Source organism: Pelobates fuscus, chromosome 5 (genome assembly GCF_036172605.1).
Source record: "Pelobates fuscus isolate aPelFus1 chromosome 5, aPelFus1.pri, whole genome shotgun sequence".
NCBI classification, from domain to species: domain Eukaryota; kingdom Metazoa; phylum Chordata; class Amphibia; order Anura; family Pelobatidae; genus Pelobates; species Pelobates fuscus.
This window is the reverse complement of record NC_086321.1, coordinates 204182982-204198171: the sequence shown is the minus strand read 5'-3', so window position 1 is coordinate 204198171 and position 15190 is coordinate 204182982. Positions and strand designations below refer to the sequence as shown.

The window sequence follows — 15190 nt, the reverse complement described above, 5'->3', positions numbered from 1 at the left end:
GATGTGGTCTGGGTGCACTGTCCCCATTCCCTTAACCTTGAGCAGGTAATTATTGCAGATTTTAAGAATCTATAATATTTACCTAGTTAAATAGGAAGGTGCTTGCTTACAGGTTTCAATTAATTAAAGGGACTCTCCAGTGCCAGGAAAACAAACCGTTTTCCTGGCACTGCAGGTCCCCTCTCCCTCCCACCCCCCATCCCAAGTTGCTGAAGGGGTTAAAACCCCTTCAGTGACTTACCTGAATCCAGCACCGATGTCCATTGGCGCTGGTTCAGGGTCCGCCCACGCTCCTCCCCCTCCGACGTCATCCGGCGGGGGAGACCTATTGCGCATGCACGGTCGCCGGCAGGGGGACCTAATGTGCATGAGCGGCAATGCCGCGCATGCTCATTAGACCTCCCCATCGGAAAAGCATTAAAAAATGCTTGCAATGCTTTCCTATGGGGATTTCAGCGGCGCTGGAGGTCCTCACATAGCGGGAGGACGTCCAGCGACGCTATAGCACACGGAATGTGTGCTATAAACACGGAAGTGCCCTCTAGAGGAGGAGTTAACCCTGCAAGGTAAATATTGCAGTTTATGAAATCTGCAATAATTACACTTGCAGGGTTAAGGGTAGTGGGAGTTGGCACCCAGACCACTCCATTGGGCAGAAGTGGTCTGGGTGCCTGGAGTGTCCCTTTAAAACATAACACTTAATACATTTGTTTAACCCCTTAAGGACACATGACATGTGTGACATGTCATGATTCCCTTTTATTCCAAAAGTTTGGTCCTTAAGGGGTTAAAAGCTTGCCGTTGAAAATCAGCAAATAAACCAAAAATTATTATTAAATTCTAAAACTACTAATAGTACAGAGCTCTATACTATTAATAGTTTTAGAATTTAATAATCATTTTTGGTTTATTTGCTGATTTTCAACGGCAAGCTTTTAATCGATTTTATTAAATGCTATGTTTTAATTAATTGACACCTGTAGGCAAGCACTTTCCTGTTTAACTACTACATACTTAGGGTTACCCCCTTTCTCTTGCCACAGCTGTCGTGACACTCTGAGTTCCTATTCCTTTCCCCGTCGAATTATAATATTTACCTGCAAGTGTTAACTCCACCTCTTGTGCATGTCTAAGGGACAGCCACTAGAGGGACTTCTGGGCTGCTAGGCGACTTTTGGTCGCCTAACTGATGCTCGGCGTCCTCACGCTATGCATGGGGACGTTCATCGTCACCACAAAGAAAAGCATTGAATAATGCTTTTCTATGGGGAAATCCTAATGCGAGCACGGCCATTGTCCGCATACGCATTAGGTCACCCCCATCAGTTGAAGTCAGCGGAGGAGGAGAGGAGAAGGACCCAAGTAAGTGACAGAAGGTTTTTTTACCCCTTTTGCACCACAGGGAGAGTGGTGGTGGTGGTGGTGGTGGGGGGGGGGGGAGGGGGGGGGGGAGGACACACACACCTTGACAGAGGTGTAAGCTATAGTGCCAGGAAAAGGGGTTTGCTTTTTGATTTAAGGAATTAAAATACTAACAAACAGTTTAAACCCAAGCTTTGGAAAACAGTGAAGATCACACAGCTTGGATCTAGCAACACTGATAGGCTGATTGCATCTTCCAAAGCTTTTGTTTAAACTGTTCACTAGCTCCTGATTCAGAAAGAGTAGTGAAAAAAGGAAGCATCTGTTGAAGTGTCTAAGTATCTTAAATGTCTTAAGTCTTTTATAAACTTTTTTTTTTTTTTTTTTTATTAAATATTTTGCAGATTTTAGATAGATAACATCTTTGACGGTTGCATAAATGGATTGTTGCAAAGATTCCCAAGGTAAGCATATTAAGAGTGCCCTTTTAATATTATTTTAATATACTGATATATATATAAAAAAAAAAAAAGCAACTGAAATATTTTCTAATGGGGAAACGTTTGCTTGAGTAGACTCAACTTGTCGCCATGTACATATATATTATCTATTTCTGCACTTTAAATTATAATTTAGAAATTGCCAGGTTGCACATATAGGGAGAACGTTAAAGGGACACTATAGTCACCAGAACAACTACAGCTTAATGTAGCTGTTCTGGTGTCTACACCATATCACTGCAGGCTTTTTGTTGTAAACACTGCCTTTTCAGAAAAGGCAGTGCTGTCTAGTAACACCTCCAAGACAGTGTTTACATTGCTGCCTAGGAACACCTCTAGTGGCTACTCCTCAGACAGCCACTAAAGATGCTTCCTGGATCAGTGCTTCACAGCATCTCCACGCTCTGCATGGAAACGCTGAACTTTCCTCTTAGAGATGCATTGATTCAATACATGTCTATCAGGAGATGCTGATTGGCCAGGGTGGTGTTTGGCTCTGCCCTCCGCTCTGCCTCCTTGGCTGAGATCATCTTAATTGGCAATCTCAGCCAATGTTTTTCTATGGGAAAGCATTTTGATTGGCTGAGATCTTCACTTCTGATAAGGAGTCAAGGAGGCAGATCAGGGGCAGAACCAGCATTGGCAGACCCGCGCCGCACTGTAAATAAGGTAATATTTTATTATATTTAGGGGGTAAGGGGGAGCCAGGCCGCTAGATAGTGATTTTAACACAATAGGGCTAGGAATACATCTTTATGTTCCTTTAAAGTTATCTGAGGTGTGTTCTTTTTCGTGAACTTCAGACACTTATGCTCAGCAGAGGTACTTATGGAATAACTAAAGAATTGAGAAGTGTAATGATAGGGAAATAGATGCTAGGAAAAGATTTTGAAATACTTGTACAGGTTCTTAAAATGTTAGTGTTCAGATTTAAAAAAAAATCCAACTGTTTTAAAATCTAGTTTTCTTTATTTCCAAGGTTATGAACATTTACTGCAGCATTTTTTAAGAATCAATAAATATTCTTCTCTATCTCTAAATACACTAGAATTGTTCAGTGATTTTGTAATGCTTGCAGTGAACAAAATTTTTTTTTACAAGAAACAGGAAAACAAGTGTAATGTCTGCTATTACCAAATTTCTAGGCATCTATGTTAAATTTTGCTACTGCTGAGGTTGAATGCTCATGTTTCTCCCAAAACAGTGGAAAAAACCATAGATATTAGATTATTTTTTAAAACGCGGCAACTTTCTGATATCCACAGAACATGTGCAAATTGCCATTTTATTTGGCATGTATGTTGTGTCTTCATAATCTATTGAAAAGCTCAAGCATGACATATTGTTTAATATATGCAGTAGCTAACATTTATTTTTCTTCATTAATTGATAGAGGAAGACATTTTTGGAATTTGATCTCATGTAGGCTTATAGGTTGGAAATCATTTTGGTTCCGGACTACTATGATCAATGGAGCTATTTCAATTTTAAATTCCTTTACTGAATTGTAAAACATTTGGATGTTTCTGTTCAATATGACTTATGCTTTTTTTTGTAATGCACTTAGGCAACATACTCATGATGAGATACATAGAGGGAGGGTGTACAGCTGTTGGGAGTTGTGACAAATAATACGAGTTCCTTTGTTTCTCAGTACTCTTCAAATTTACATATTTACTTTCATTTGTTAATATATAGATTTGTGGCATGTAGGTGAAAAATGCCTTGCACCTTATTCTGAAAATGAGGAACTCCACGAAGCTGTTGTGAAAACCATTGAACATCTAGATAACAGTGCCTTTAATGCTGTTGTTTTATTTTTGGATTCAACGGAAAAGAGATTACCTCTTTCAGATCTTCAAAAATTCCCAGTTTGTAGTACCTCTTGGAACACCTCCATGTTTGATGATGAAGACTTGGAGAAACCCTTCTTTCCAGACAAGAAACCCCCAGGACCTGCGGTTGATTTTCCATTATCGAATACTGGAATTTCTATCCCATTCACTATTAATAGATATTTACGTGACTATCAAAGAGAAGGTGCAAGGTTCTTGTATGAACACTATAGTCGATCTACAGGATGCATTCTTGGAGATGACATGGGTCTTGGGAAGACAATACAGGTAAATCTATTTACTTTTCATTTCTGGAGACTGAAGAAATGTGTTGTGTATTATTCTTAGTAATATGCCTTATGCTAATTGGAATAGAACCATGCTAATGATTGCAGTTTTACTTCATATGCCGTATTTAATTCCCAGATGTAATAAACACCTCCTTAACAAGATTTAAAAAAAAAAATGTAATCAATGATTTATTAAGTTTTCAACAAAATTACATCGGAGTCGTAGTATATAGCAAAGAACATATCAACATGTTAACAGGTTGTCGGTTATTCACTGTGGCATCGCCTGTGTGGAACTATTCATAGACATCAACTGGTGGTTTAAAGATATGTAGGCCTTACTAAACAACGACAAACATGCTAACTGCATATTAAGCAAGCAGCATAATGTGTCTATTGATGTATCCATGTGGTGTAGGCTTGTGGGGTGTTTGATATATGGTCACCTTTTCAGGTGGCGCCTAAGGATGAGGGGATAGGGGGGGGAGGAAGCTAGTAGCGTGTGAGTACTGGTGTAGAGTGTGGACTTTGTTGTTGTTTATGTAATCATGGGGGTTATCAGGTAGTATTCTGTTTTGGCTTTGCCGCTGTAAGTCCACTTCTGAGTGTCTGCTTAGCCCTAGTTTCCCTGCAGCTGGTCTGAGTAGTGTCTCTGGTGGGCAGGTTTAGTTGCTGGAGGAACGGAGCTCGTTCATCCGCCGAGGCTAGGGTGAGTGTCTGGTCTCCCTTCAGGACCTGCAATGAGCCGTCAGTTACCCATCTGTAGCGGATCATTGCCTCTCGGAGCTGTTTTGCTGTCGGTGCAAGTTGTCTCCGCCTCATCAGTGCTGCAAAAGGGATGTCCCCATAGATTGCCACTGTATGTCCCTCAAATTGTATATTATTTAGTTCCCTTGAGCGTGACAATATCGCCATTCGCACCGCCACGTCCCTAGTCCCGACTATGGTGTCCCTGGGTACGTCACCTGAGGCGGCCGTTCTTTCCAAATTCGGAATGCGGTAAGTAGTGTGCCTGGGTCCTTGCTGTCTTCAATGCCTATCTTGGACCTCCGTCTCTGTACATATGGCAGTAGGTCATCACCTACGACGGTTTCCAGGATGCCCCGAAGGTGGACATTCCGCTTCATGTGTCTCGCTTCCAGCACTGTGACGGTTCTGGTTAGATATTGGACCTGTTTTGTGAGGTCTTGTATTTGGTCTTGGGTTACTTGCAGGGTGTGATCCCTGGCACCTTCTCTGCCTTCCACCTCAGTGATTCGTTTCTGGAGGGCTTCCATCTCCTTCCGAGTTTCTTTGAGGTCTGCTTTCCAAACCTCCCTCATCTCATGCAGTAGGTTCCTGATGTCTCCCGGAGATAAGTCTTCCTCTGACTCTGAGTCCCGATGGGCCCCCACGTGAGACGAGGTGAGGCTTTCTCCGTCATCTTGAAAGGCCTACTCCTCGCAGCACGCCTCCGGCGCCATCATGGTTGGAGCCGACAGTGTAGGCCTCTCGAACGAGAGCCTGATGTCGGCTTGTTTGTATGCCTCCGGTGGGCGGAATATTTTATGTTTTTGCCCCATTGCAGTCTCTGGGGTGGGAGCGTGCTTTTGGCCGCTGGTTTGGAGTCGGGTTACCCTATTTGGTGTTACTTTTTCTAGCTTCTGTACAGAGTCTCACATTCACACGTCTGGTCCGTTTGCTGGTCGGCCACGCCCCCTCCGTTAGCTGGGGCCAAGTGAGCACTGCTACAGCCATTTAAATAGGTATTTAAATGCATTGTGCTGCATTGTGGTGTAAGCAGTGTTAAATCTCTGCTCACTCATAGGAGTCCCAGGTATCAGGCAATACCTGGGGCTCCACTCGGTGTCTAGAGTCAAATTTAGTGACCACAAGCTGACCAATGAAATGTAAATACCCATTGACTGCAACGTGGCGTGTGCAGGTTTAAATCCTTGTTTACACCAGGAGACACAGGTATCAATAGACAGCTGGGGGTCCCCTCCATCAGCTGGGTAATTTTTAGTGGCCCCAGGCTGACAGATGCACTGTATGCACTGCTACAGCATTTAAATGCCTATTTTTGTGTTTTGCGTTTTGAGCCAGGCTGACCGATGAACTGTATGCAGTGCTCAAAGTCAGTGTTGTATACACCCATTTTAATCTATTGAGTACACTGTGGCTGGGCATATATTGCTCAGCCCTGGTGTTTCTGGGCTGGCAGGTGCTCAAAAGAAAACCTCAGGGTCTCCGAGCATCGTCCCATTCCGGTTGTGCTCAGTGCTGGGCCATACAAGTTGTCCAGCACTGATCACAGTGTAATAGGCATGGTTGAGTTAAATATACACAAAATATAGGTTGCACCAAAATCCAATTAGTCCACAATTGCTGGATACTGTTCTCAACTGGTTACCATCCAGATTTCAAATGGTGGGTGTGACGGACCGCCTGGCACCCCAACCAGGTACCTCCGTCAATCGTTGCTTCGTAGTATCTGTGAACCCATAAGCATCATAACCACCGTAAGCCCCACTAACCGCCGCAGCTTGGGTGGGGTCTCGCTGTCCTCCACCCACCCTGGACCCAAGACCAGGATCCAGCTTCCAGTGGGTAGACCTCTCCTAGTCCAGAGAGAGTAGCTGGAACAGCTCTTATAAGAGCTAGTGATTATATTCAGGGGAGTATTGTGATATAACAATCCCCAGAGTGAATATAGTTCTCCAATCGCCCAAACATGAAGGAGTTAACAAATCTCTGTTTATTGGGAGCCACACTTGGCCTTGTATGATAATCCCCATGCAAGAGCTACACCCACATGGACCTTGTTGGGGACTGCAATACAAAATTATAAACCAATAACAACAGGGTTACAATACATGACACTCCCATATACAGTACAATAAGCTGGCGATCGACAGGGAACCGCAAAGTCTTCATACCGAAAATAGTTCCAGGGCTTAGTCCCCCTGAAGCCTATTCGTGGTTTTGGTCAACGCGAACGGCCGCCGGGGAGCTTGCGTTCAGGTCCATGGAAAGTGCCGCACCAGGGGGAATAAAATATGGGTCTTTACAGTCGTTGACTTGGCCCGTAGTCTTTTGGCAAGAGGCTGGCCAGCAGGCTTCTCCAAGTGACAAGGTTACTTTCATGACAGTGGGAGTATAAAGAATATAAGCAGGAAATAACCAGTGATGGTGCAGAGCATATGGAACTAGGTGCAGGACATAGAACAGTAATGTATATGGTATATTACTCACATTTCAGAGAGAGAGATAAGACCAGCTCTGAGTTTAACAGCATGCAGTGGTACAATCCCCACTCAAAGCTAGTCTTATAGCTCTCTCAAATGTGAGCAATATACCATATACATTTTTGTTGTATGTTCTGCACCTAGTTCTATACGCTCTCCGCCATCACTTGTTATTTTCTGCTTTTATTCCAAATACTCCCACCATTTGAAGTCTGGTTGGTTACCAGTTGAGAACAGACTCCAGCAATTGTGGACTAATTGGACTCCATATTGGCGCAACTTATAGTTTGTGAATATTTTCTCTATATCTTTCAGTAAGGGGTTGAGAGTAACCCTTACTATTAGTGTTTGCTGCCTACTATCATATCTATACTCAGTTGACACTCTAGCGCTTATCCGATCTGTGTATTTTTTGCATCGAATGGTTACGTTAACATAATTTTCCGTGTATAAAATGCCCCCTGTTTTTTTTAGCCCAAAATTAAGAATTCAATATTTTAAGCGTCAAAAAGCACAAGTTTGATATTTTAGAGGTGATTTCTGAGAAGAACAACACACTTCTGATTCTCAGGCTTCTCCTGTGCTACGGTACTCTGTGAAGTTAATGGATCTATAGTGCATGCTGGGAGACTTCAGCTCCCACAATACAGAAGGTGGCGTGAGAGCATGCTGAGACATCACAGCAGTATTCCTTCTGCTCCCTGATCCCCATTTCCTCCCCCATAAATATAAATCAGAAAGCAAGACCTACTTGAGGTGGAGCAAACCTTAAAGGGACACTGTAGTCAATGAAGTGGTCTGGGTGCCAGGCCCCCAGGTTTTAACATAGCAGAGAAACTGCTATGTTTACATTGCAGGGTTAATCCAACCTCTAGTGGATGTCTTCCTGACAGCCGCTAGAGGCACTTCTGTGATGCTGAATGTGAAAATCGCATCCAGCGTGCAGAACCGTCCGTAGGAAAGAATTGAGAAATGCTTTCCTATGGACTGTTTGAATGCGCGCGCTCTTGCTGCGCATGCGTTTTCTGCTCCACTCGGGGGCTGACATCTGCGGGGGAGGAAAGGTCACCAGCGCCAAGGGAGCCCGGCGCTGGATAAAGGTAAGTGGCTGAAGGGGTTTTAACCCCTTCAGCGCCAAGGGAGGGTGACCCTGATGGTGGGGGAGTCGTAAGGGTGATATAGTGTCAGGAAAACGAGTTTGTTTTCCTGACACTATAGTGATCCTTTAATATAGCTGCTCCTTTTATGGTGTGGCATGTCTCTGGAGCTCCGTTGGTGGTAAATGCTGATGTCTGCTGCAACTTCCACGCATATAGGGACCTCTCTCTCCTTGCCACAGCATTTAGTAGTGGATCGGCAGGAGGGAGGACAGGTATGTGTGTGGGCCGTGGCACACTGAAACGCGGCAGGCGCCATCTTACACCCCGCGCACAAGTGTTTTTTAACCCCTAAGTGCCCCCTAAGTGCCGGTAGTGCTAAAAATAGATAGTAGATAGCAGCAACATATTACTCTCTGCTGTTTTAATTAGGAAACCCATCTGCTGATATCAGTACAGTTTCCTTTGGAGTAGGGATAGGGTTATGGATTGTGTAGGATTAGTGGTAGGCTACGGTAAGGGTTTATGCCTAGTTAGAATTGATGGTTTTTAGTGTTAAGGTTTGGGCAGGTATACATAGGTTTAGGATAAGGTTGGTATAGTGTTAGTGGAAGGTTGGTATAGGGTCAACATTAACTTCCAAAAATGTATTTAGATCCTAGAGATATTTAACAATCAGGACTGATATGTGAATGTATTTCAAACTCTTTTTATTTAGTTGCGCTGGATCTGTACAAATTATTAAAAGCAAAAATGTTAAAAAAAAAATCGTTCCACACCCCCCATTTTTAAACTGTTATTCACACTTAATGTTTTGTTAGGAATACATATATGATGTTAAAAACTATATATATTGTACTTGTACTTTAAAAACTATATATATTACGTATGGCGCGCTTAAAGAAATTTCTTTAAATTACAGTTTAAGAATTACATAGCAGAGATGATAGGTTTTGTTTTGACTCTGTCCTTAAAGGGTCAATATACAGGGGGTTTAAGGAAAGGAAAAAAACATGGCAGTGCTACTTTAAGTCAAGTTAATTTAACTGGTTGGTGGGATTACTTCAAGCACTGCTTCACTGATTTGAAATGGTCATGGTGCTTTTAGTCTGCATGTGCAGCATTTCAGTAAGGAACACTGTACACATAGAGTGTAAGTCCATCTCCAATAGCATAAAAAGCAGTGCAAAACAAGAGTTCCGGGCTGGTAAAGTTAATTTGGTGCATGGAATGTGTCCATCGTTAGCATGCATAGCATCCTAACAACAGACAACCCTCCCTTACGTGTTGAAATTTGGAAGTACACATTGCACATCACATGTGTAGTACTACCAAGAAAGGATCTTATGCCCACGATTTTCACAATTTTTTTTCTAGGTCATATCATTTTTAGCTGCAATTCTTCAAAAGAAGGGAACACGAGAAGACATTGAAAACAATATGCCTGAATTTTTATTAAGAACTATGAAGAAGGATTGTACTTTATTGCCTCCTAAAAAGGTAAGACTTGGTAAGCTAAAAGGGGTATTGTAAGCAGTGAGCACCATAATGAGCCATGTACACTGTATTAATATCAGGTAAACTGTATTAAATGTTATTGGACATTTGAATATTTCCTTGAATTTACATTTATATGATATGAGATAGAGCGAGATAGAGAGATTAAAGGCTACATGGGAAGCATATCTCTTGAACTCTCTTTGTCAAAGTAGACAAAGTTGGTACATGACAGCCAACTACACTCTTCCCGTTTCCTTCAGAAGTTCCTGTATCTCTCATCTTCTCATCAAAGTGTAAAATCAACCTTGTGTGGCAGTGGTGGGTTGAGAACACTTGGGACAGCTTAGTCCAGCATATGCATATCATTAACATCCAAGGTGTGATGACTTTGGATGCATGAAGTGAGAGTGGGCACTTAGCTTTATCTGAGCAGCAAGAGAGATACTCGTTTTTATGTGCCGAGATAACCACGTTTTATTGTTAAAATTATAGCTACTCAAAGGCTCCTTACACCATAAACACTACATTAAACTACCATGGTGAATGCATTAAAATGTCACTTATACTATGTTGTCTACTAACATGCAATATTCGCAAGTTTATTTACTAAAGTGCGTTTTGTCATAAAATCAAAGTGAATTTAAAGTTTTGGATCAAAATAGAAGCATAGTTGACTTGGAAAATACCTTCCTTTTAATCCAGCCCAGACTCTCTACGGCTGTCCAATTAGAGACTTTCCAATGCAACTCAATGAAAAGCCTTTGCAAGGCAAGTGCTCTGGCCAATTGCCGCCTCTCGAGTTTAAAGGGACACTGTAGGCACCCAGACCGCTTTAGCTCATTGAAGTGGTCTGGGTGTAAACTCCCATCACCCTTAACCCTAGAGTGGTAATTATTGAAGTTTTTATAAACTGCAATAATTGCTTGCTAGGATTAACTCCTCCTCTAGTGGCTGTCTACTAGTCAGCCACTAGAGGGACTTCTGGGCTTGAAGGCAACCTTTGGTCGCCTAAACGATGCTAGACTTTCTCATGCTATGCATGAGACTTCCAGCGTCACCGGAATCCCCATAGGAAAGCATTGTATAATGCTTTCCTATGGGGAATTTATAATGCGAGCACAGCCATTGCTGCACTTGCGCATTATGACTCCACTGTCCCCTATGGTTATTAACCCCTTTTGCACCATGCCTTGACAGAGGGGGAAACTATAGTGCCAGGGAAACAAATTTGTTTTCGTGGCACTATAGTTTGCCTTTAACTCAACTAAGCTAATCACCAGGAAGTAACAGGACTAGTTGTCTGTTTGACAGGGGTGTGTAACAAGGTTTATTTATAAAAAGGCCAATCTCAATTGAAATCTGCTCTTTTGTAAAAGGGAAAAAAAAAGTTGACACACTCTTCACACGTAAAATAAGCTGAAATTCTTTAGGGTTTTAGAGTGTCCCTTAAATGTGCATGTAGAATTCCTTTAAGTCAACCTTACCACCTATTAACACTTGCTAAACTGCTAATAAAAATTCATGTATGTGTATATATATATATGTGTGTGTGTATCTATTAAAAATATGTCTGATAATAAAAGTGTAGACTACGCAGTATATATTTTTCTTCAGATAGAAGGTCTTTTTGTTTCACTAATATCTGTGTATAAAGTATATCATCTATGTTTTTGAAATATTGAAAACAGGTAATTGGGGTACTTTTTCAAGTGTTTTGTTGTTCTTCTTAGTAAAGTATTTCCCAATTATTCAGGGGTCTTCAGTTGACCTCAGTTGACCTGCCCTCGCCTCTTTCATTGATAATGGCCATCTCTCTGGTGAATATGATCTGCCAGAGAGTAGTTTATTTGCCAATTGCTCTGACCTGCTTCTTCTGGTCAGGCAATGTCTCCCTGTACGCTTCCTTTGAAGCTGTGCCAGTGCTTTTTCTGGTTCATTGCACATCAAGCCATTGTTACAGCATTCACAGAGTTTACTTTGCCTACACATCTCTGATAGCATCTATCTCAGCAGCTGAGGATCCAGATGAACCTGGACTAAATAATTGCCCAGCATGTACCATGTTATTATTCACAAGCTCACAGACTTGGCAGTGAACTCAGGGGACATTTTTTAGGCTTTAAAGCAGCTGGAGATAGAGTTTTTCTTCTTTATCCATGCTTGAGGTTTCCTTTCCACGGATGCCAGACTTACATGTGCCAGTTCTCTATAAAGTGATGTTCATCTGAGAAAGATTGCTTTTATAATAGAAGATTGCCCTATAACCTCTTGTCTATATGACTGAAGATCTTTCATTTAAGTATTAAGGATGACTGAGGTAATTTGGAACTACGTGCCAATTTGATTTTGGTGTATAGTGAACTCAATATTCATTCTATTTGATATGTTGAGTTAGATTTGTATTAATAAAAATAGCATAACATTTGTTTCAAAGTGACAGGACAAAGTGCTAAACTTTAAAAGAGGAATACAATAACCTAGTGTGTTGATCAGGGACACCAAAAGATGAATTTACTAAGTTAATTTACTTTTTCAGTAATTTGTAATATAAAAACGTCACTGTCATGGCCGAATCCTGTTTTTTTAACCCCCTCCGAACTCCACTACATTTAATTGTCCCCCTAGACTCCTCCAAATGCCCCTAAGCCCCCCATATTACCTAGTTTTTAATCTTTATTTTCTGCCCGGACCTAGTCCTGGGCGTTCACATCTTTGTGTGGGAAGATTAAGTTAAACACCTGGGCATGCGAATTGGAATTTCATCTATTCATTCATTCGTCAGAAAGACAAATGAATGAAGAGAAATGTCAGACAAACAAACGCCGAATATTGGTGTTCGTTTGTTCGTTCGTTCAGCTTATTACAAAGATGGAGCTACCGGCTCGCAGCTCCCTCCTTGTAAAATGTAAAAATAGAAGCGGCAGGGAGCAGTGCTCCCTGCCACTTCCTAAGACCCCCGTGTCCTCCTTGACTCTTTGGGGGTCAATATGACCCCCATAATAGCATAAGGGAGATTGAAATCACTATGCCGCGAGTAGGGGCATGTTTACTAAACAGCGAGCAGCCTGTGGCTGTTGTAAAAATAAATCCCCCCCTCCTTCCAACAAATGGCCCCAAGGTGGGGCATCTATTAAAGGGACACTCCAGGCACCCAGACCACTTATGCCCATTGGAGTGATCTGGGTGCCAACTCCCACTACTCCTAACCCTGCAAGTGTAATTATTGCAGTTTTTTATAAACTGCAATAATTACCTTGCAGGGTTAACTCCACCTCTAGTGGCGATTTACTAGACAGCCACTAGAGGTCACTTCCTCCTTCATAGCACAGGAAACCTGTGCTAGAGCGTCGCTGGACGTCCTCACGCTGTGTGAGGACCTCCAGCGTCGCTCATTTCCCCATAGGAAAGCATTGAAATTATTTTTCAATGCTTTCCTATGGGGAGCGCTAATGCGCATGCACGGCATTGCCGCGCATGCGCATTAGGTCTCCTCGGCCGGTGGGCAGGATCAGTCTCGCCCACCGACCGACGCAATGCAGAGGAGGAGCGGCGCGGAGGAGGAGACAGCGATGAGGGACATCGCCGCTGCCTCAGGTATGTGACTGAAGGGGTTTTCACCCCTTCAGTAACTGGGGATTGGTGGATGGGAGGGAGAGGGACCCTCCAGTGCCAGGAAAACGGATTGTTTTCCTGGCACTGGAGATTCCCTTTAACTAGCGGGTGGGGGGGACATAATGTCTCCCCCTTATTGTTATTTAGGGCCCCCACCCGCCGCTAAATAGGCCCCCTCACGGGTGGGGGCCGGGGGGAGGACAAAAGGTCCGTCCCCCCACTTTCATTAAGGACCCCCATCTGCCGCTCACGGGTGTGGGCCGGGGGGCGGATACTAGATTTTGTTGTTGTTTTTTTACAGTTTATTAACAGACTAATAGACAAATTTACTGATACTAAGTAATCTTTACTTTGTATTAGTAAATTTGTCTGAAAGACCAGGGGAATTAGGGAGTTATCTACTGAACGGCTGCTAGATGCAGCCGCGCCACGAATAGGATCAGAGTTTCATTAATTCAAATGAAATTTCGATCTGAACAAAGTCTCGAATTGCGTCATAACACGAATGAACAAACTGTTCTCATTCTGTTAGGACGAAATTCAGTAGTTTTGCCGGCGTTCTTTCTAAATGACAGGACGTTCGGGAATACTGACAGGAGGCATAGCAAGATCACGGAGGAAAGGTAAGAATTGTGGGAAAATTTCTCTGACACAGGAAACGGAGTACACTTTGCTCCTCTGCTGGCCAGGCATAGGAAACCTCCATAAGACAAAGTAGTGCCTACTTTGTCTTATGTTTTAAAGAAAACTAGAGCAGACAGGAAGAAATGTAGAACAGATCCTGACAGAGGGAGAGAAGAGGAAGCGATTAAAGAAAGGTAAGTTCGGCATGACAGTGCTGCTTTAATGTGGCACTAGAATATTGTTTTGTCTCATATAACAGCTGGCACAGAAATATGTAATATAAAAATATATGTTGTAATAATGCTTAGTATACTACGTACAGGTGGTTAACTGGGGCCATCTTGCAGTAGATGTTATTATACGTTTCTGTTTCATAAGAACGTTTTTAGAATGGATTTTATCAACATGTAATTAACAGGAATAACTAATATGATTGAATCCTTCGTATGTAAGGTTAATTTACAAGAAATGCTAGTTATAGAGGAATAAGTATTACGAATGTTTTTAAATCCTTTATATATATATATACATATGAGGTTAATGTATACGAAATGGTGGAGATAAGTGGATAATACAATGTCATTGAATTTAGAAGAATGGAACTAGGTGATACATATTAATATGCATGGATATACACCATTTCTATGAGTAGATTTTTAGATGTGGAGCAGGGACAAAAGAAATAAAGCACGATCATAGACAAACTTGGACTATAACTTTTTAATACACAATTTTAGCTTCTTAGAGTACTGAAAAAGAAATAATAAGGGCACTAGGAAAGGATGGGGCGGTGAAAAGGATTTGGGTTGAAAATATGGCCAGTTCCACAAAGGAAGCACGTGGGAGGTATGTTTATTGCTGAAACTAAGCACTCTGAGAACAGGATTCCGGGTGTCTGCTAAAGGCTCCCATTGTTACAGAAATCTCAGTATAGAAACATAGTTATGTTTTGTGCCTTAATTTTGTGCTTAAAGGCTGTAGTAGCATATATGAGGTGCATGAAATGGAGATGAATGCCTTACCACCCCTCCATTCTTAATGCACGGAAGCTTAAAGGCCTGAAGTACAACCACTTTACATACAAGAGGGGTTGGGGGCCTCTCTTCTTTGTGCTTTCTCTGTGGAGTGTGAATAAAAGATTTG

At 42.2% G+C, this 15190-nt stretch overlaps 1 protein-coding gene across 1 annotated transcript in view; it reads left to right on the top strand.

Annotated features, from left to right (window-relative positions):
* Positions 1–1764: 1764 nt before the first annotated feature.
* The window catches only part of ERCC6L2 (ERCC excision repair 6 like 2), a 189213-nt gene continuing 175787 nt past the window's right edge, over positions 1765–15190 (top strand). The window contains exons 1-3 of the mRNA XM_063454963.1: positions 1765–1826; positions 3561–3985; positions 9689–9811. Coding sequence (XP_063311033.1) covers positions 1802–1826; positions 3561–3985; positions 9689–9811 — 573 coding nt within the window. The 5' untranslated portion in view covers positions 1765–1801. The remainder of the gene's footprint in view (positions 1827–3560; positions 3986–9688; positions 9812–15190) is intronic.